We start from the raw sequence: 22694 nt of genomic DNA, 5'->3' as shown, positions 1-22694 counted from the left end.
GAAGTAATTTACAAATCTGTATAACTTTCTGGCACCAGTTGATTAAAAAAAAATTGTCCACCGGAGTACCCCTTTAACAATGATTTGCAGCTTACTGGCAAATGTCTCCTTTGTAATAACTGAACATTCATTTTTCATGCAGTTCAATGTAGATAAAAATAATTATCATTTTTGGCACAATTGATTTTTCCATTGAAACCATCTATATCCATGTATATTTAAAACTCTGCATTTAACCTTTGTTCAGAATGCAAGAACACATAAAAAATGGCTCATTCAGAAGAATATTGAAGAAAGAGCGGGTCTTACTGGGCAAGACACTTTGGGTTGCATAGGTAGGATAATACAAAGCTTGCTCCAAGTCCTTTATTTTCTCTGGCATGTCTCTGGACACCTGTTAATACAAATAAAAATTCTGAATAAAAGACATCTTAAATGGTGTACTAACTGTAAGTTTATCCTTTCATTCAAAGTATCCAACATACTATACTACTTTACTATGTATCATCCTTTAAAGCGTACCTGTCATAGTGCAAAAAAAAGAAAAAAGTGATATGTTACTCAGGACCCAATCCTGATCATGTGCATATAATTTTTATGTGTCTCGGACCTATATATCCAGAGATATAAGCATTTATCTGCTGGTGAGTTACTTTTTCATTGTGCAGGCTGGAGGGGGCGTGTCAGTCTGTCTCCCTCACAGGAGCAAGCCTGGGCAGTCAGCCAATCAGTACTCTCTACTCTGTAACCCTTTCCTCTCTGGTTTTATGCTGTGTCATGTGTCAGAGGAAGATACTTGGAGCTTGCCTGCAGTAATCAGATTATGGTGAATTCATAACAGGATAAAATTAATAAATATAAGAATAGATATAAGAATAGATCTTCATAAAATTAGTGCAAGGATTTTTTTTAAATAAAAGTAAAGAATTTTTATGAAAACATCTGTTTTATCTTCTTCTAGTAAAGCTGGATGCTAATCAGCATAGCTGTCACTATGTGTGTCATTCATCTTTCACAGACTCCTGAATGTCTGATCAACTTCTTTGTCATTCAGGAGTCCGAGAAAGCTTTGACAATTTCAGCATGCTGGGAGTTGTAGTTTAGTAACAACTGAAGCTGCAATGTTTGTAAATAACTGTGTTAGAGCAGTGTTGCCTCCAGCTATTTTAAAACTACAGCTCCCAGCATGTCCACACATCCTTTATCTGTAGTTTTGCATACACAATAGAAATCTCCTATGCTGGATACCGGTATGCTTTACGGCCGGTATCCAGTATGCTGTAAGATCTAGACTAGTCTGTCTGGCTAAAAGATAGGTGACCCCCTAGTGGTGGCTATTTTGAGCTTGAATTTCAGGTGAAAATTAAAAAAAAATTTAACAGGTGTATATTGTGAAATGTCATATTATAATGAGTCCTGCAATATATGAAAAGTTTTTAACAATGACAGTGCCTCTTTAACTCCGCTATCCCTGGAGGGAATATGATTATGCATAAAAAAACACACACTAAATAAATAGTCCAAGAATGAAGATAATATAAAGGAATACAACATAGAATTATATTTATATGATCACATGCCTTGAAAATACAGATATTTACAGTACAGCACACAAAATAAAAGAATGCCTCCTAAAATTATTTCAGGGATTCTAGCCTTTCCTGCCTATCAAATATTTACAAGGTGATGGTCACTTCAGGTGGAATACTTACATACTCAAATATGTTTTTTGCTATGTACTCTAGAATTCTCCAAAGCAAATAGCAGTAGCTAAGATGACAAAAAATCTAACTGCATAGCATGGAAAAATAGAAAACAGATGTGCTTCCCTCACTACCCATTTTAGACATAATATGAGGAGACACAAATAATTGCAAAATACAATAATCCTAAAACAAAAAATGTAAGTCATATAGGGGATGCTATCACAAAAATCATGAACATTGATCTGGAAGACCCTAGAAAATGGACAAGACATTCTAGAGAACTACTATTCTCACTAAACGTAACCATATGTTTTCTTTGCCAAAATGAGTCCAAAACAGTTTCTATTTGGTGGAGATATATCTATGTGTATATATCAGTTTACAACACAAAATGTAGAATAGTGTAATAGACTACGCTATTCCATCTAATGGGACTCCCCGATGAAGGAAACAGCGTGACAGTTTCCGAAACGCGTTGGTGAGAAGTGTGGACTTCCACAGCAGTAGTAGTGATGTCAACACTCACATCCCATACCACCGGATTAACCGCGAAGGGAGAGTTAACGAAATGGTTGAGACGCCACCGGCCGGGGCGTTCTGCAGCTGTAACTCATGGACCTTCCTTATATTCAACTCCCTCTGAGCCTCATCACCGAAGAAGTGAGCCATTCGATACAGGATTTGCAACAGCAGTACTGAACGGCAACAAAAACGCAAGTATATTTGAACATTCAAAAAATCTGTACAATCCATAGCGAATGCTTATTTAATACATAGCATTCATTTAATAGCAATTTCTGCTCATAGATATTGATACGATCCGAAAAAGTGCGAAACAAATAGCATCCATCATAAAACTATCTACAATATACAGTGCTGTCATACTTACCACTATCATAATCAGGTATGTTTTATATAGAGATATATAAATAAGTCCAATAGCGCTGACCATAACAAATTATTATTATCTTTCTAAATAAACGTGTATGTTTTTGTGGGATTGCATATGTTTTGTTCTAGCAGCTCTACAGAATATAATCCCATTTCCACAACTGTAGCGATCCTGTCATTCTTGATTATTACAGATAACAATATTGGTATACAGTCATGGCCGTAAATGTTGGCACCCCTGAAATTTTTCAAGAAAATTAAGTATTTCTCACAGAAAAGGATTACAGTAACACATGTTAAGGAAAAAAAGCTAATTGGACATAATGTGACACCAAACTCCAAATATGGGCTGGACAAAATTATTGGCACCCTTAACTTAATATTTGGTTGCACACCCTTTGGAAAAAATTACTGAAATCAGTCGCTTCCTATAACCATCAATAAGCTGTCATCATTGTCCTGCTGGAAGACTCAAGATCTCAGATACAAACCCAGCTTTCTGACACTGGGCTGTACAGTACGACCCAAAATCCGTTGGTAGTCCTCAGATTTCATGCCACCTTGCACACATTCAAGGCACGCAGTGCCAGAGGCAGCAAAACAACCCCAAAACATCACTAACCACCACCATATTTCACTGTAGGTACTGTGTTCTTTTCTTTGTAGGCCTCATTCCATTTTCGGTAAACAGTAGAATGATGTGCTTTACCAAAAAGCTCCATCTTGGTCTCATCTGTCCACAAGACATTTTCCCAGAAGGATTTTGGCTTACTCAAGTTAATTTTGGCAAAATGTAGTCTTGTTTTTTTTATGTCTCTGTGTTAGCAGAGGGGTCCTCCTGGGTCTCCTGACATAACGTTTAATTTCATTTAAATGTTGACGGATAGTTTGCGCTGACACTGATGCTCCCTGAGCCTGCAGGACAGCTTGAATATCTTTGGAACTTGTTTGGGGCTGCTTATCCACCACCCGGACTATCCTGCATTGACACCTTTCATCAATTTTTCTCTTCCGTCCACGCTCAGGGAGATTAGCTACAGTGCCATGGGTTGCAAACTTCTTGATAAGTTTGTGCACTGTGGTTTAGTACCAATACACACAAAGGGAATAAACATGTGTATAGCAAAACAAGTGTTACTGCAATCCTTTTCTGTGAAAAATACTTCATCTCCTTGAAAAATTTCAGGGGTGCTAACATTTACGGCCATGACTGTACTTATGGATAGTAGACACATGATCAATTAGGATAAACACGCCCACATTTATAAAGGACACCTCTTCAATCATGATGGACACCCATCATTTGAGCATAAGTTGCTCCAGAGAAAGACACGATTGAATGGAGGAACGGACGAAGGTCTCCAGGAAGTCCTGTACAGCCCTCCAGCACAAGGAGGATGACAGCTAGAGGAAGCTAACAGAGGCAGCCATATTGATGGACATTTAAAGATGGATCCACCACGGGTAGAAAGAAGTCCCAGCTGGTGAGACAAGATTTATGGACATGCCTACATAACCCTCCTACATTATTTACTTATGCTAAGGACTGCCTTTATATGAAGATTTCTTGTTTTATATACTGTCTGCCATAATGTCAAGAAGATTACAATAAATGTATGTTTTTCATACAAACAAAGAGCTCACTCTCTCCATGGTCCGACCGGGTTATAATTTAGTGTTCCGGTTATATTTAACAGGCAGTAGCCACGTATTGTTGCTTTGTGTCTATGGTCACTGAATGTTAATACAAAGAGTATGAATTGAGTGTCAAGATGATTCAGTTTCACACTTTTTTTGTTTAATCATAAAGAATAATGCTTTGTGCTAGACAAGGAGATGAGAGAGGCTCATAGCACCGAGACAATAACTGTATGGTCTGAATATCAAGTGGAGAAATCACCTACACTGCAAACCCTATGGGGTCCTCCGAATAGCTACATTTTTTAGAAGTCTAGATTCCTGCGAATCTCCTGCAGCTATTGTTCGCCAGTATTGTTTAGTACTGATACTACAAAAATGATACATTTATAGGCACAGAAACTAGTGCTGTTACTTAAGAATGTAAATTACTAGAACATTCTGAATGTGAAGTGTGAAGTGATAATATCCAATGGTATAGAGCAATACAAGCAAATACCTATAACATCCAAAGTTACTATATCTACTTTTTAGCTCAAAAATATTAATCATAATAACCACATTGTGATTACCCCCTCTCATCTACCCCTAAAGAAAAAGAACCCACTCCCCATTACCAACAAATACTACCGAAACACAATACCGTAATTGAAATATATAAATAACAGGAAAAAAGAAAAGCAAAAAGGAACCAATAATAATAAGAGCTTTAGATTGTCATACCTGGGCCCAGTTAATATTTATGGTCCGTAGCCTAGATGAAAGTTTCTCTCTGTCCTGTGCACTGAGTCTTTTCATGACCAATATTTCGGGTGCTGTGCGGTTCAGCCACTCAGCTCTGTCACTCTGGATTTCCAGCTCTTTGTTTAATGCCTGAGGGGGGAGCAAAAGAGCTTTACAATATGTGGTTCTACAATATTTTGGAAACATGCTGTTGAGCATTCGATAAAGTTAGCTACAGCAAAGCCAAGGATACTTCTATCAGGAAAGAACTTATTTGATATTTTTTCCACATTATTTCCACATTAAGGCTAAGTTCACAAATTGTAAAATCAAAAGAAAAAAACTGCAATAAAAAAAAACCAAAGTGTTCCATTAAAGTCTACGGAAAACTAATTTTTTTTTTTGAACTGATGCTTTTCTATAGACTTTTAAGGGGTACTCCTGTGGAAAACTTTTTTTTTTTTTTTTTTTTTTTATCAACTGGTGCCAGAAAGTTAAACAGATTTGTAAATCATTTCTATAAAAAAAATCTTAATCCTTCCAGTACTTTTTAGGGGCTGTATACTAAAGAGAAATCCAAAAAAGAAATGCATTTCCTCTGATGTCATGACCACAGTGCTCTTTGCTGACCTCTGCTGTCCATTTTAGGAACTATCCAGAGCAGCATATGTTTGCTATGGGGATTTTCTCCTGCTCTGGACAGTTCCTAAAATGGACAGCAGGGGTCAGCAGAGAGCACTATGGTCATGACATTGGAGGAAATGCATTTCTTTTTGGGATTTCTCTTTAGTATACAGCCCCTAAAAAGTACTGGAAGGGTTACGATTTTTTAATAGAAGGGATTTACAAATCTGTTTAACTTTCTGGCACCAGTTGATTTAAAAAAAAAAAGTTTTCCACAGGAGTACCCCTTTAAAGGGGTATTTCGAGATTTTTTTTCAGTCTTTGAGTCCATGATGCCAAGTTATAACACAGTTTAATATGCTTCTATTACCTCTGTAGAGACATGCTTTATAGCAGCCCCAAAGACCATGGGGCCCAGTATTCTAGAGAAGACTCGCATTTACTAAACAGTTTATGTAGAAAATTTGAGAATGATGATATGCGACAAATTTGTTTTAACACATTTTCTTGTCTAAATTTGTAAAGTAGGTATGGTCTCCCACTGTAGATGTAGTTTAGTCCAAGAAAGCCTTAAAATGGCACACATCTACACCCACTTATAGGAGGCATAGATATGATTTTTGACTACTAGTTCAATTATGCCAATTTTACTAAGAGGTATGCAACCTTTTTTTTTTTTTAAGTTATGGAGAACCCCTCCTTTTATCTCCTTTACTTAGACTGGTGTAATGCATAAATAAAATGAAGATCATTCTTCTAAAATGGCGGTTACATCCTGTATTACACCCTATGTGACCATCCCCTTTTGACACAGAGAGAATATGATGCAATGCTTACGTACAGTAGTCTGCTAACCAATTAGAATGCCTATACAATGTGCTCCGCTCTACTGAAGGATATATCTTGTGCGTACACAATACAATAAATCAGAGAGAACCATCTTGACCTAGTGTGTCAGTGTGAGTTTTTTCTCTCTGTGCACGTATTTATGTAATTTGGAGCAGGATATCAACCTAGAGCGGTCACTTGGAATGCATCCAAAACAATCTGTGTACAGGTCAGAAGAGGAGGAGGGGACCTGTGGCCATTATCTATTGTGAATGGTGGAAGGGAGAAGAATGCTAAAAAGTGATCTTTACAGAACTGGATGTTTCAGCTTATTATATAGCTCAGTGTCTGAAGTGAAAACTGTATAGTTTATGGACAGTATTATATACTATAGTATAGATAATAGTTAAACTAGATTTGCAGGGGTATTCCAGGGACTATTGTTTATATGTGATTCTGCTCTGTATGGGATGGTAAAGGAAAAAAACCATACTAACCTTCCCTGATCCCCTACCACAACCTCCAGTCAGAGGTGTCAGTGCTTCCTTTTGTTGCTGCTCAGCCAATCACTGACTAAGGCAAGACACTACTGCAGCCATTAATTCTCCTAATGGACACTTCCTTATGCCAAGACCAACACCAGGAATTCCCGTCAGAACATCGGTGGTGGGGAGGATTCGGGGAAGGTGAGTTTAAGTTCTTTTTATCCCAACCGGAGCAGAATTACATATAAAATATGGTCTCTAGAATATCCCTTTAAAGCAGTACTGTGGTGCCATAATACTTATCCCCTACCGTGTATCTTCGGCTCTCCCATAGCGATACATGGCAAAGGCGCGTCAACCTCCGCTTCATGCGGTGGTTGACATGCTCCATTCCTGGGGTGCCATGCAGAAGATCGCGGGGGGGGGGGGAAGGCTACCCGCGACCAGACACTTATCCCCCGTCCTTTGTATAGGGGATATGTTGTACGGCACCACAGTACTGCTTTAACCAACAGTTTTCTAATGACACAACTTCCTAAGGTGACAAACTAAGCTTTGCTTCATTGACAACCTCAGATAAATGTATCTGTTTATATATTATGATACAATCACAATGAGAACAGTGGAAGATAATGAATACATAATGTAATTGTACAACATTGTTAACACTGGTTTATATAAAATTACCCATAATTACTAAATTCAAAGGGCTTGTCCGTGAGAACAAATATGTCCGTTCATTCATATAGTAGGATGCTCTGCTTCAAACTCCCTGTCTTAACCAGATTGGATAGCTAATAATTAGGGGCACTTTCCATCCTAGAAGGCACAATTATGTAGTAGACCGTCCACAATTCATGTTAGTGGTCAACATGTAACATTCTATTTTCCATGCAGCAGCTTTTACAAGGTAAATGCATGCCCAGCTGCAACCACCAACATCCATATTATCAGCCATTGACCAGGGGTTTTACTGCTCTAAGAAGTGGTTTTCTATAGAGCGGTCTATGGAAAATGTCCCCTATGCAAAGTGAATGGTGGACTGTCTTCTCAAAGAGGTAGTATTTTGGAGAAATCTAATATTTCTTACCTTTAATTCAGTAAGCCTCTCCTCATTGTCAAGAGCTGGAGTCACACGCAACACATTTGTGGCCTGATCCAGCCAAACTGTGAACTCATCTAGTTTCCTCTTGTATTCAGTTAAAGCTGGACTTTCCTCTCTTAATCTGATAAAGTAAAGGACAACACATAAATCTTTATGCACATGGCAATATCAGGCGGGCTGTACAAGTTTTGAATTGTAGTACAACATAAGAATCTGTGAGGCCATATTGCACCTCTGGATGCATTCATACAAAAGCAAACATGTCGTGTTCCATTGTAATGTGCTGCCATGTGGAGGCAGCATATGAAGGGAAAAACCTACAGCCTCACAGTATGTAGGAACTCCATGTGCCGCTGTTTGGACAACTTAAAAGGGTATTCCTACCTGAAGAAGTTACTGTTACATGGGGAGAAACATGCAGATAGGTTGCGGTCTGATCACTGAATTGTAATATTTGATGGCCCTATAAAGAATAAATGCAAGGCTGGCCGCACAGGCACTGTGCACTCTATTTATTCCGGGGACATATTTTTTCATATTCTTAGCATTGGTGAAGGTCCCAACTGTCAGACCCCATTAATCCCGTGGATAGGGAAAACCCTCTTCAGATAATAGGGTTCCCCATTACGCTGTCAATATTCAATACTCTACCTGTGCTTCTGTGTTGGATACAACACTACAGAATCATCATAACCCTTATTTTAGTTGTGGACTTCATATAGTAGCACCTGACATGTCTATCACCCTGTAGACAGACCATGGGACACAATATTTTAACCTTAAAGGGGTACTCCACTGGAAAACTTTTTTTTTTTTTTAAATCAACTGGTTCCAGAAAGTTAAACAAATTTGTAAATGACTTCTATTTAAAAATCTTAACCCTTTCAGTACTTATTAGCTGCTGTATGTTCCAGGGGTAGTTCTTTTCTTTTTGAATTTCCTTTCTGTCTGACCACAGTGCTCTCTGCTGACACCTCTGTCCATTTTAGGAATTGTCCAGAGTAGGAGCAAATCCCCATAGCAACCCTGCTCTAGACAGTTCCTAAAATGGACAGAGGTGTCATCAGAGCGCACTGTGGTCAGACAGAAAGGAAATTCAAAAAGAAAAGACCTTCTTGTGAAGCATACAGCAGCTGATGAGTACTGGAAGGATTAAGATTTTTAAATAGAAGTAATTTACAATAGATGCCAGGGTGTTCTGCCAGATCTGTCGTACTATAGATCCCAATGATTGATAAAAGGGTCTGTTGGGGTTCTGTCAAGGTATTTAGACTAAAAGTATAGTGCATGCTGTGCTACCCTTGCCATTAAAAGTTGCTGAACCACCGATCAATGCACTGAATGGGGAATCTAGCTGATTTTTCCAACAAACAGCACCACTCTTGCCCTTAGTTTTTTGTGGTATTGCAGCTCAATTCCACTGAAGTGAAAGGAACCAAGTTGCTCTTTTTTGAAGAAATTAGCTTGTCATTTTCTATTCCTAGAAAACCCCTTTAATGGAACAATAACATGACTGATGACCTTTATAAACATAACATATTATAAAAAGGAGCCCTGTCCTCAGCTTAAAGCATCCACTAAACCCTTTTAAAGAATAATGTATATCAAGGTGAACTTAAATATTTGAAATAAGTCTGAGCTTGTTTTCCATTATGATAGCTATATATTGTTACTACATACAATGCTATACAAACATTAATGCAAAAAAAATAAAAATAAAAGAATAAGCTAATAGACAAATAATCTCCCATACCTTTGCTGTCTGTCCATGACCTCAAATTTTATGGCACTCCAGCGTCTGTTCAAACTTGACAGTTTCTCCTGAAGGACTTGTCCATCGGTGGTGGAGAGATGCTGTATGATCCCTTCTCCACTCTGGTTGAGAATGGTAAAGCTGAGTTGGTGAGTGCTGATTCCGTCTTCAAGCTCCTGACAAAATGAAGCGGAAGGAGTTGAAGTCTCAGAAAATGCTACCTGCTGAGGCCTATATGTCTGTGATCCCTATGCCTATCAACACAATGGCAAGCAAATGCAGAAGCGTAAAATAATCTGCTTTAGTGAAACTCTGTTTGCATTGCTGTGCTCGGAAGTGTTTTGATCTATTTAAACTGTAAATGAAAAATGACACCCATGAAATTAGGTTTTAACTTAGTTTCATTTAAATGTATAGTTTCGTCTTAGTTCTTTTTTTGCAGATGCTAAAAAACTGTCCAATAGTAATATCACTTACATAAAAGTACAACGAATATTTTATTTGATTTTACATTTTATAATTAGGCATAATTGCCCTTTGTTAAATAGAAGCTGCCAGATGGTTTCTTATAGTTTTTTCTGGTTTTTTTGTAGTGTAACTAAGGGCCAGTCTGGGGTTAAAAGCACCATTCATAGGCATAATTTTAGATAAGCAAACTTCTGCTTGTGAGCCGAACAATTTGCTTTCATTCACATATGCAAATGAGCTGCAAGTGCCCACGGGGTGGGGCTGATGGTCTTAAGTGCCCAGCATTGCCACTCCCTATCACTGCTTCCACTTCCTCCTTCATTAAATTGACAGCTTCCATGCTGCATGCTGTAGGCAACGAAAATGCAGGGCACTTGAGGTGATATGCCTTACCCTGTCAGCACTTGAGGTGATCTGCCCTTCCCTGTGGCCACTTGGGGTGATCTGCGCTGCCCTATGGGCACTTAAGATGATCAACATATGCCTTGCAGCACTGGTGTCTTAGGTTTAATTCCAACCAATGATAACAATTTGCATGGAGTTTGTATACTCCTGTGTGTTTTTATTTTCCTCTTGGTACTCAAGTTTCCTTCCAGACTTCAAAACTATACTGATAGGTTCTTTGAAATTGTTTCTAATATGTGGGTTTAAAATAAGTAAAAATAGAGTGTAAGCCCACCAGAGACAGGGAGAATAAATAAATAAAAAAAGACAAATAAATGATGGCAGTATCTTCACAGTACTGCTGAACATGTTGGTGCTATAACCATATGTTGTCAACCTTGGCATAACCAAACACCTCTATAGCAGGAGGTTAAGGTGAAGAATTACAGAACCAAAAACTAATAGAAATACCAGTAACACCATATAACTGGATGATGTATTTACAGTATGGTCTTCCCATCATGAGTCTATTCCTCTGCATCTTGTGCCACTCAGGAAAACACATTCATCCGTGTTAGTATCAGTACATTGTAACTTACCCGCTGATGAACCTGGGCTTTATCTAAATCCAAAATGCCTCCTGGGGTATGGGCCTGGGCTAACAAAGCCTCTGCTTTATTTGTCCACTGAGTGAGGTCATTGAGGTCAGAATGGAACTGCCGCCACTCCTCCTGCGCTCTGTCAAAACGACTTAAATAAAAAAATAAAAATAAAAAAAAGGTCTTATTAAATAATTTCAATTTATTATGTTTATATTATCTATATTAATAATAAAAAATACAGGGATAACATTAACACAAGAACACATACGGTCCTACTAAGTGATAGCTGTTTTGATTGACAGCTATCTGTTGTTCAGTCATGGCCGTAAATGTTGGCACCCCTGAAATTTTTCAAGAAAATTAAGTATTTCTCACAGAAAAGGATTGCAGTAACACATGTTTTGCTATATACATGTTAATTCCTTTTGTGTGTATTGGAACTAAACAAAAAAAAAAAGGGAATAAAAAAAGCAAATTGGACATAATGTCACACCAAACTCCAAAAATGGTCTGGACATAATTATTGGCACCCTTAACTTAATATTTGGTTGCACACCCTTTGGAAAAAATAACTGAAATCAGTCACTTCCTATAACCATCAATAAGCTTCTTACACCTCTCAGCCGGAATGTTGGACAACTCTTCCTTTGCACAGGTCTCTCTTATTGGAAGGGCGCCTTTTCCCAACAGCAATTTTAAGATCTCTCTACAGATATTCAATGGGATTTAGATCTGGACTCAAGATCTCGGACACAAACCCAGCTTTCTGACACTGGGATGTACAGTGCAACCCAAAATCCATTGGTAATCGTCAGATTTCATGATACCCTGCACACATTCAAGGCACCCAGTGCCAGAGGCAGCAAAACAACCCAAAAACATCATTGAACCTCCACCGTATTTCACTGTAGGTACTGTGTTCTTTTCTTTGTAGGCCTCATTCTGTTTTCGGTAAACAGTAGAATAAACACATCCATTGTTCCTGTGTACACCAGAAATGGAATTTTCGCTCCAGAAACATCTGGCGAGGAAATTCCGCCGTGTGCATAGTGCAGCAGAATCCTATTGAATACAATGGGACTCTGCTGCTGCAGAATCTCACACGGAAATTCTGACATGAGAACATAGCCTTAGAGGTCTCAGACTAACAGGGTAATATAAGAAAAACCATAGACTATAGGCTTCTCAACAACCAGAATATGATGTGTATGTTCTGGGTAACTATTTTTGTTTTTCAGTTTCTTTAGTTCCTTTTTACAAAATAAAAAATCTTAATTTTAAACATTAGAAAATTAGAACCTTCAGTGTAGAAACCTTAGCTATGCATGGATTTTCAGGGTAGTCAGTCTTACCTCTTCCGCTCACTGAACAATCTGTTGATACGATCCCATTCTCCATTGACCTGAGTAAGTGATTCTCCTATTTGTATGGCTTCTGGTCCTGAGGCTTCCAAAATCACATCAGGTTGCTTCTCATGTATAGATGCAATTTGTTCCCCTAGTTTATCCAGGGAATCTTTTATGTTCTAAAAGAAAGAAAACACAAACATCAAATGGTTTAACGGTGTCTGTATGGCCTAATGTAGTGCCACAACGCCTGAATACATATAATGTAACTTATCAATTTACCAAGCTAGGACTACACATGGGAGAGCTGAGGATAAAGAACAACTTCAGCTTTTACATGGATTTAGAAAAAATGAATGATATTTCAACTGTTCTCTAAAAACAGATTGAGTATTCCCATTTCATGAACTAAAAGAATAACGTTTCACTCCAAATCTGCCGCGGATCTCAGCGTGAGTTTTGCCGCAATTCAACAGCAAAATGTATATGTCCATTTCTGTGACAATGAAAATGCCAGAGATTTAAAAGTCTACAGTATACATATTCAAAACTCTATTTCAGTAGACATATTTCAAAACGCCATCCACATATACTGTACCATAGTTTGCTGCAGTGAAGATGTCTAGATCAACCCTTAAAGAAGCACTCCAGGTTGTTGTTGTTTTTTTTTTCTCCTATATCCTTAGCACACTAACCATCACTAGTCCTACAGTATTTGCTTCATTCCAGCACAGCTGCATAGAAGTGTTTATTACTCTAATTTGGTCATGTGATCACTAATCTGACTAGCCAAAACTTCCAGTGCCTAATGGTTATAACAGGGTGTCAGACACTGACTTCCTTTAGACTACAGAAGACATCTTCACATACTAAATCCCCTTCTACTAACTCCCAGACCCCTCCCTTCCCAGCTCAATCTGCTATCTCTATGGAATCAGGATATATTGTAGGTATATATCTCTTCTCTCACCTCTATGTATACTGCTGCTGCTATCTCTACAGGATCATGATACACAGTCATGGCCGTAAATGTTGCCACCCCTGACATTTTTCAAGAAAATTAAGTATTTCTCACAGAAAAGGATTGCAGTAACATGTTTTGCTATACACATGTTTATTCCCTTTCTGTGTATTGGAACTAAACAAAAAAATGGAGGAAAAAAAGCTAATAGGTCATAATGTCACACCAAACTCCAAAAATTTGGAAAAAATTACTGAAATCAGTCGCTTCCTATAACCATCAATAAGCTTCTTACACCTCTCAGCCGGAATGTTGGACCACTCTTCCTTTGCAAACTGCTCCAGGTCTCTCTTATTGGAAGGGCGCCTTTTCCCAACAGCAATTTTAAGATCTCTCCACAAATGTTCAATGGGATTTAGATCTGGACTCATTGCTGGCCACTTCAGAACTCTCCAGTGCTTTGTTGTCATCCATTTCTGGGTGCTTTTTGACGTATGTTTGAGGCCATTGTCCTGCTGGAAGACCCAAGATCTCGGACGCAAACTCAGCTTTCTGACACTGGCCTCTACAGGGTGACCCAAAATCCGTTGGTAATCCTCAGATTTCCTGATGCCTTGCACACATTCAAGGCACCCAGTGCCAGAGGCAGCAAAACAACCCCAAAACATCATTGAACCTCCACATTTTTCACTGTAGTTACTGTGTTCTTTTATTTGTAGGCCTCATTCTGTTTTTAGGTAAACAGTAGAATGATGTGCTTTACCAAAAAGCTCTATCTTGGTCTCATCTGTCCACAAGATGTTTTCCCAGAATGGTTTTGGCTTACTCAAGTTCATTTTGGCAAAATGTAGTCTTGTTTTTTTTATGTCTGTGTCAGCAGTGGGGTCCTCCTGGGTCTCCTGCCATAGCGTTTAGTTTCATTTAAATGTCGACGGATAGTTCCTGACACTAATGCTCCCTGAGCCTGCAGGAGAACTTGAATATCTTTGGAACTTGTTTGGGGCTGCTTATCCACCATCCGGATTATCCTGTGTTGACACCTTTCATCAATTTTTCTCTTCCGTCCACGCCCAAGGAGATTAGCTACAGTACCATGGGTTGCAAACTTCTTGATAATGTTGTGCACTGTGGACAAAGGCAAATCTAGATCTCTGGAGATGGACTTGTAACCTTGAGATTGTTGATATTTTTCCACAATTTTGGTTCTCAAGTCCTCAGACAGTTCTCTTCTCCTCTTTCTGTTGTCTGTGCTTAGTGTGGCACACACAGACACACAATGCAAAGACTAAGTGAACCTCTCTCCTTTTTATATGCTTTCAGGTGTGATTTTTATATTGCCCACACCTGTTACTTGCACCAGGTGAGTTTAAAGGAGCATCACATGCTTGAAAAACTCTTATTTTTCAACAATTTTTTCCAGACCATTTTTGGAGTTTGGTGTGATATTATGTCCAATTTGCTTTTTTTTCCTCCCTTTTTTGGTTCAGTTCCAATACATACAAAGGAAATAAACACATGTATAGCAAAACATGTGTTACTGCAATCCTTTTCTGCGAGAAATACTTCATTGTCTCGAAAAATTTCAGGGGTGCCAATGTTTACGGCCATGACTGTATAGTAGTTATACTCATCTCCTGAGGCTGTGCTCACACATTGCATTTTTTGTTGTTTTTTATTTTCTGTTTTCTCTCTATAGGTTTAAGGCCTTTGGTTAAGGTGTAGTCACTGAGAAGAAAAGCCCTCTATTAGCCATAGTAAAGTAATAGCAAAGATTCAGCATGACCAAATAGTAAAGGTGTCATTTGAATAGATATAGAGATGAGCAAATCTCCTGGTCCATTAGGGTAATCTGACTGCCCTTTGATTGCCCTTGCAAAGAATTACAGGTGCAGAGACTCCTGTCAAAGGCAAGAGCCCCTGCTCCTGCATAGTATTCTACTGGGTCAAGTACAGAGCACCCGGCCCCGTAAATGTAGTTGAGTGGAAGCTGAGATTCATACAGCATCACAGCCTGCCTCAAGGCCACTTAATGTCCAGGACCAGGGACAAAATTAATTATTAACAAAGTTTGTATTCTAACAAATCAGATTTTTGGACCAAATCTGTTTAATGCTGAATAAATTAGCTAATCTGTAAATTAGCACCATGTATGAAACACTGAACATGATGTTAAAAACATATCTAGCTATAAATGAGAGGTCACAAAAAAAACAAAAAACAGCCTATATATTACCCCAAATATCACAATTTTTTTTTATTAAAGGGGTACTCCGCTGCTCAGCGTTTGGAACAAACTGTTTCAAATGCTGGAGCTGGGAGCTCGTGATGTCATAGCCCCGCCCCCTCACGACATCACGCACCACCCTTCAATGCAAGTCTATGGGAGGGGTCGTGAACACCGCCACGCCCCCACCCATAGACTTGCATTGAGGGGGCGGGGTGTGACATAATGAGGGGCGGGGCTATGACGTCACAAGCTCCCGGCGCCGGCTCTAGTGTTCGGAACAGTTTGTTTCAAACGCTGAGCAGTGGAGTACCCCTTTAACGAAGAAACAAATATTTTTTTAAATATTTTTTATTTCTCGCTAAAACAGCATGGTATTCTCATTTAGGTGACTAATGTACTTGTATTGTGAATAACTATGTATACACCAAGCACATGATTTTCTAAGACATGTTAGGATGTCAATGTAATTTCAATGAATTAACATCACAACGAGAAAACCATATGACGCAATATAACCCATGTTCCCTGAGATGGATATAATATGCTAAAACCCCAATCATAATGTTCAACAACAAAAATATGCACCAAATATTGGTTACTTATCAGGTTGGATATTCAAAACACAAAGTTACCTTCAGTAAATCTTCTTGCTTGGAAAAATTGTCATATTCTCCATTGCTTAGCTCGGGTGCAGTAAGTAGAAGCTCGGTGTCAGCCATTGACAGCAAGACCTTGTTTATTTCTACTAAGTAATCTGAAGGAAGGAAGGACGGAGGGAATCCAGTTAAGGAAGCACTTACATCTAGATGAGAGTCCGTATCGTCCTAGGAGAGAACACAAGTTCCATTAGAAGTCTTTCTTTAAGCAGAATAAGACTAGTGCAGAACGAAATAATTAAAGCAGAGCTTGACATCTTTTTATTCCTGTAACAAGCGGCGAGGCCTTCCCTGCAGGCAAACATGGCTTGTAGGAAAGACATCAACACTGATTTAAGTTATGAAATGTAGGTTACTTCAGCTTAGTCTAATGGGGATCTTCATTACAGTTCAATATTTATTCAGACTATATGAACCAATATATGGGTCACGAGGAGCTTTACTGATCATATAAATGAAGGCAACATAACAGCCCAATACCTGGCCATGTTTTTGTGAAGACAGGGCAACCCTTTTTACCGTCCCATATGGCTGGTGGTTGAATATTTACATGTTATGGATGCAATTCTCTTGGTTATTTTTTCAATATACAGTGACCTCCCGACCTACAATGGCCCCGACAGAGGCCATCGCATGTTGAAGGCAGCATCAACATACGATGCTTTTGTATGTTGGGGCCATCGCATAAATGACTAGCCGGCAGCGCAGACTGCTTCAGCTGCCACCAGATAGCCGTTTACGGTGCCCCGTGTGGTCCACTGACGATCACTTACCTGTCCTCGGGGCTCCGACGCGTTCTCTTCGGGATCCCCTGCATCGTCGGCGCTCTCCATCGTCGTCATCGCGCGCACGCCGTCCCGTCATACAATAGGAGCGGCGTGCGTAACGACGTGATGGCGGCGACAGAGAGCAAGGATGGCGGGGAAGCAGAAGCCTTGCCGGAGCGTCGGGGACATCCCGGGGATGTGGCGATAGCGATGGAAGGCGAAATCCGGGGCAGCGGTGACGAGCGGTGACGGTCCGGAGCGGCAGGGACAGGTGAGTACAACTTCCTATACCAGTGGGTTTCAACCAGCGGACCTCCAGATGTTGCAAAACTAGAACTCCCAGCATCTGTCCGGGCATGCTGGGTGTTGTAGTTTCAACAAACGATGGTTCGTTTGGAACGGATTACCTTGGTATGTTGAGGGACCACTGTATAGGATTATGAGATGCCATAAAACAGTGATACTGTGACTGCCATTGCAAACAATTAAGGGATTGTTGACAGACATGCCTAACAGCTTATTCTCCTATTACACAAGCCAAAGGTCTCCAGATAAGAAGCATTGATCCCAGTGATTTCAGTGATCTGTATTCACCTACCAAGCCTTCACCAGGCTTGATCAACCATGCGAACGGACAAGATAATCACTGGATTGTTTGTGCGGCCATAAAGCTCATTATTATTGGACACACAACCCATTACATAAATATAAAAGAGCAAATATGTCCTACTTAAATCTATATTTTGTTTGCACCTGTGTTTTCATTACAATAAATTTTAAAAATGCACATTTTTATGTCATCAAGGGCAGGGGTATAACTGTAGTTTGTGGTACTCCGTTGGAACAAATTGTTTCGAACGCTGGAGCCGGCGCCGGGAGCTCGTGACATCATAGCCCCACCCCCTCATGATGTCATACCCCGCCTCCTCAATGCAAGTCTATGGGAGGGAGCGTGACGGCTGAGCAGAGCAGCCGAGTACCACTTTAATTTTCACTGTGTATTTGTTTTTTTTGCATTCTGTATATTTGTGTATTCTGTATATTTGTTTTTCTGTTTACTTTTTTTAAAGTTATTGATTGTATTTATTTTATTTTTTATATACATTGCATGGACCAAAACCTTAAGGGGACATTTTATCATTATTAGGAAAAAGAAAAAACAGTCCTCAAGCACTACAAAAATATATATATAAAATAAAAATGACCCAAGCCTTGCCACAGGGCCCTTGTGGTAGGCTGGAGAGATAAAATATAAACAATATAGAGTACCACCAACTACTAGTCAATAGTTATAAGAACATACATATTTTGGTAAATATATTCCCTCTCCAATAAAGTGCATAAATATTATGCAATAGTATTGCAACTCCTGTGGGAATAAAGATATATTACTCTGTCTCCTGTGGAAAGAAATTGGAAACAATAGCGCTGTATACTGATGTTTCAATAGCCGCAATGTCCGCTCCGGACAATCCCTTAGGAGAAAGAAACAGAATAATATTTGGCAGCGCTGTAGATGCACATTAGCTGTCCCACTAGGAGATGGACATATACGCTCGGCAGCGTTGTAAATGTAAGTCTGCTATCAGTGAGATAGTGCTTTATTCCCACAGTGCATCCTCGTGCCATCTCTTCTCCATAAAAACATAACCAGCTGTCATATCCACATAGGAGATATGAAAGCAGCACTTAGTTCCATGCTGTTATCCCCCGAACCTCACCATCGTATGCTAAAAACAGCAGCAGGTGCGTTTCAAGACCAGGCAACAACCGCTTTGCAGCATGCGCTTCTTCTGGCCTGGACACCCAGCAGAACACATGATGTTACAGAGAACATGATTCCCCCTTCTTCTTTCCCTGAATGTTTCATGTCAACAATATATATGTTCTCTGATTCATAGAGACTATCTAGACCTACTCCTTATTTAAAGGGGTAGTCTGGTGGACATTTTTTTTTTAAATCAACTGATGCCAGGAAGTTAAACAGATTTGTAAATTACTTCTATTTAAAAATCTTAATCCTTCCATTACTTATCAGTTCTTTTCTTTTTGAATTTCCTTTCTGTCTGACCACAGTGCTCTCTGCTGACACCTCTGTCCCTGTCAGGAACTATCTAGAGCAGGAGTGGTTTTCTCCTGCTCTGGACAGTTCCTGACATGGACAGATGTGACAGCAGAGAGCACTGTGGTCAGACAGAAAGGAAATTCAAAAAGAAAACAACTTCCTGATACAACTTCCTGAGCAACTGATAAGTACTGGAAGGATTAAGATTTTTAAATAGAAGTCATTTACAAATCTGTTTAACTTTCTGGAACCAGTTGATTTAAAAAAAAAGTGTTTTCCACTGGAGTACTCCTTTAAAGGGGTACTCCTGCGCTAAGACATATTATCCTCTATCCAAAGGATAGGGGATAAGATGCCTGATTGCGGGGGTCCTGCCGCTGGGGACCCCCATGATCTTGCACGCAGCACCCCGTTAGAATAAGTCCCCGGAGTGTGTTCGTTCCGGGTCTGATTACTGGCGGTCACTTGGACGGAGCATTGTGACGTCACGGCTCCGCCCCTGTGTGATGTCACGCTCCGCCCCCTCAATGCAAGCCTATGGGAGATGCCTGATCGCGGGGGTCACGCCCCCTCCCATAGGCTTGCATTGAGGGGGCGGAGCGTGACATCACACAGGGGCGGAGCCGTGACGTCACAATGCTCCGTCCAAGTGACCGCCAGTAATCAGACCCGGAACGAACACACTCCGGGGACTTATTCTAACGGGGTGCTGCGTGCAAGATCATGGGGGTCCCCAGCGGCAGGACCCCCGCAATCAGGCATCTTATCCCCTATCCTTTGGATAGAGGATAAGATGTCTTAGCGCCGGAGTACCCCTTTAATGATTGCCAAGTAGCATCTTCTAATCTACTCATACATTACCTTGCCTGGCGATTTGTGATCATGGTGCTGTTCTACATGTGTCTGTATTGTTATTCTGTTGTTCAGCTAGTTTACTTTTGCAGATTTATTTTCATCGGTTTAGGACTTTATAAGTCTACGCAATCCTCCTCATGCCAAGTTACCTTTTATTGTAATTACAGTGTGAATTCAGGTAGAAAACAGACATGGCGCACAACTATATTGTCATTTTATTGTAATTACCTTGCCAACTTCTTTATTTAGAATGATGTTCTTTGCATTGTTACCTTCCTGTTTATATGAAACTGATTGGACCCCCTTAGTAAGTACTAACCACTACATACAGAGAACACGTACAAGACCTGTAGATGATAGGACCCAGTCATCTAACTTTTAAAATGTTGCGCTTGCTCTGATGCTTACACTTTCTCCTTTTGTCTGCTTCCAACTTGCTGACTGTTGACTTGCTGCCTAATTCTGTATATTCCGCCCTTTGACAGCTGTTATTGCCACAAGGGTATCAACGTTATTTCATGTACATGTCAGCAGTTTTATTGTCACAGCGGATATATATGTAAACAAACAACCAAATGCTTAATTGTTACATTTATATTTTTTATCTTCTTAGACAACATGCCAGGGTAACGTCCTTATACTTACTAAACTATGCTCTTGAGTTCCCAGATACATAGCAAACTGCTTTTCAATCTCTTCCCAGCGTTGTTTCATTTTACCATCAACCTCTGCTGGGGAGCCATGCTGCGAAATACTGGTCTTCTTCTGGAGAACATCGAATTCTTCTCTATGTTCCTCTACTTCCTTAAGAAGCTCCTGGGAATAGATAAAAATCATATGTATAATAATTTGATTTCTGGTCCAATTTAAACAATAAAAGAAAATCGAAATATAGAAATCAGTCACTTATCCTACTAGGACATTAATATGGCACTGAATGCTGAAATGACGGGGTACAACCACCAAAAATGTGTGTCAGATATATTTAGACATAGTTCAAAATATAAAACAGTTAAAAGAGTAATTCAAGAATAAAAAAAATTGCTCATATCTTTTATACAGCTTTAAACTTGTCCTCAGGTTGTGTGTGATATTACAACTAGAGATGAGTGAACTTACAGTAAATTCGATTCGTCACGAACTTCTCGGCTCGGCAGTTGATAACTTTTCCTGCGTAAATTAGTTCAGCCTTCAGGTGCTCCGGTGGGCTGGAAAAGGTGGATACAGTCCTAGGAAAGAGTTCTCCTAGGACTGTATCCACCTTTTCCAGCCCACCGGAGCACCGGAAAGCTGAACTAATTTATGCAGGAAAAGTCATCAACTGCCGAGCGGAGAAGTTCGTGACGAATCGAATTTACTGTAAGTTCGCTCATCTCTAATTACAACCGTGCTCCATTCACTTCAATATAAATGAGCTGCAATACCACACACAGCCTGAAGAGAGATGTGGAGCTGTTTTTGGAAGACATCAGCTCTGTTTTTCTAATCCTGGATAACCCCTTTAAAGACATTTATATAGAGAGAAACAGGCATGTGAGGGATCTATAAGTCAGCTATTTACGTATCTCTTGAAGGTGAATCATTACCACCATTTACCTGAAGCTTCTTGTCATCATCCTGGAGGCCAGATAGGCGATGTTCTGTCTCATTCATCCAGTTAGACAAGTGATCTTCTGGCTGCTCACTCTTAGTAAACACTGGAGACAACTTGATCTCTTGTCTTCTCCTTACTGACTGCAATTCCTAAATACACAGAGACCTGTCAGAGGAGTACTTAAAGGGGTTATCCAGGAAAAAACTTTTTTTTCTATATCAACTGGCTCCAGAAAGTTAAACAGATTTGTAAATGACTTCTATTAAAAAATCTTAATCCTTTCAGTACTTATGAGCTTCTGAAGTTGAGCTGTTTTTTACTGTCTAAGTGCTCTCTGATGACACGTGTCTCAGGAAACGCCCAGTTTAGAAACAAATTCCCATAGCAAACCTCTTCTAAACTGGGCGTTTCCAGAGACACGTGTCATCAGAGGGCACTTAGACAGAAAAGAACAACTCAACTTCAGAAGCTCATAAGTACTGAAAGGATTACGATTTTTTAATAGAAGTAATTTAGAAAACTATTTAACTTTCTGGAGCCATTTGATATATAACATTTTTTTTTTTCCTGGATAACCCCTTTAAAAGCTCATACAACACAAATAGAATGCCCAGGGGTAGGGAAGGTACCAATTAATAATACAACACAATGGGGAAGATTTATCAAAGGATTTAGACTTTTTTTTTACTGTCTAAATTTGTCGCACAGAAAGTCGCAGTCTAAATATGGGCGACTTTTTTTTGCGACTTTTGCTTTAGAGGATTTTTAGAACATGATGCATTCTAGTCTATTTTAGACGGTAAAATGCATTGGTGTTGAACTTATCAAAAGCGACTTTTTGGCGACAAGTCGCATCGGCTGAAAGTACGCCGAAATGTCAGACCATGCTGGAGCAGGTTTAAATACAGTCTAAAGCATAGATCACAAAGTCTGTGCACAGAATTTATCAAGAGCCGTGAGCCTTTTGATAAATTAGGTGCACAATAGACCGGCCTAACCCTCTGTAGTTTGGTCTA

At 39.6% G+C, this 22694-nt stretch overlaps 1 protein-coding gene across 7 annotated transcripts in view; it reads right to left on the bottom strand.

Annotated features, from left to right (window-relative positions):
• Nucleotides 1-22694, bottom strand: part of UTRN (utrophin) — a 702825-nt gene that overhangs the window by 416554 nt on the left and 263577 nt on the right. For all 7 annotated transcript variants that reach the window (XM_056567370.1, XM_056567374.1, XM_056567371.1 and 4 more), the window contains 9 exons: nucleotides 21681-21827; nucleotides 20730-20900; nucleotides 16374-16565; nucleotides 12560-12732; nucleotides 11205-11355; nucleotides 9754-9929; nucleotides 7986-8121; nucleotides 4959-5108; nucleotides 310-394 (listed from right to left, as the gene is read on the bottom strand). In XM_056567370.1, the coding sequence (XP_056423345.1) occupies nucleotides 310-394; nucleotides 4959-5108; nucleotides 7986-8121; nucleotides 9754-9929; nucleotides 11205-11355; nucleotides 12560-12732; nucleotides 16374-16565; nucleotides 20730-20900; nucleotides 21681-21827 (1381 nt within the window). The remainder of the gene's footprint in view (nucleotides 1-309; nucleotides 395-4958; nucleotides 5109-7985; nucleotides 8122-9753; nucleotides 9930-11204; nucleotides 11356-12559; nucleotides 12733-16373; nucleotides 16566-20729; nucleotides 20901-21680; nucleotides 21828-22694) is intronic.

Source organism: Hyla sarda, chromosome 3 (assembly GCF_029499605.1).
Source record: "Hyla sarda isolate aHylSar1 chromosome 3, aHylSar1.hap1, whole genome shotgun sequence".
In the NCBI taxonomy this organism is placed as follows: domain Eukaryota; kingdom Metazoa; phylum Chordata; class Amphibia; order Anura; family Hylidae; genus Hyla; species Hyla sarda.
This window is presented reverse-complemented; position numbering and strand designations above follow the sequence as displayed.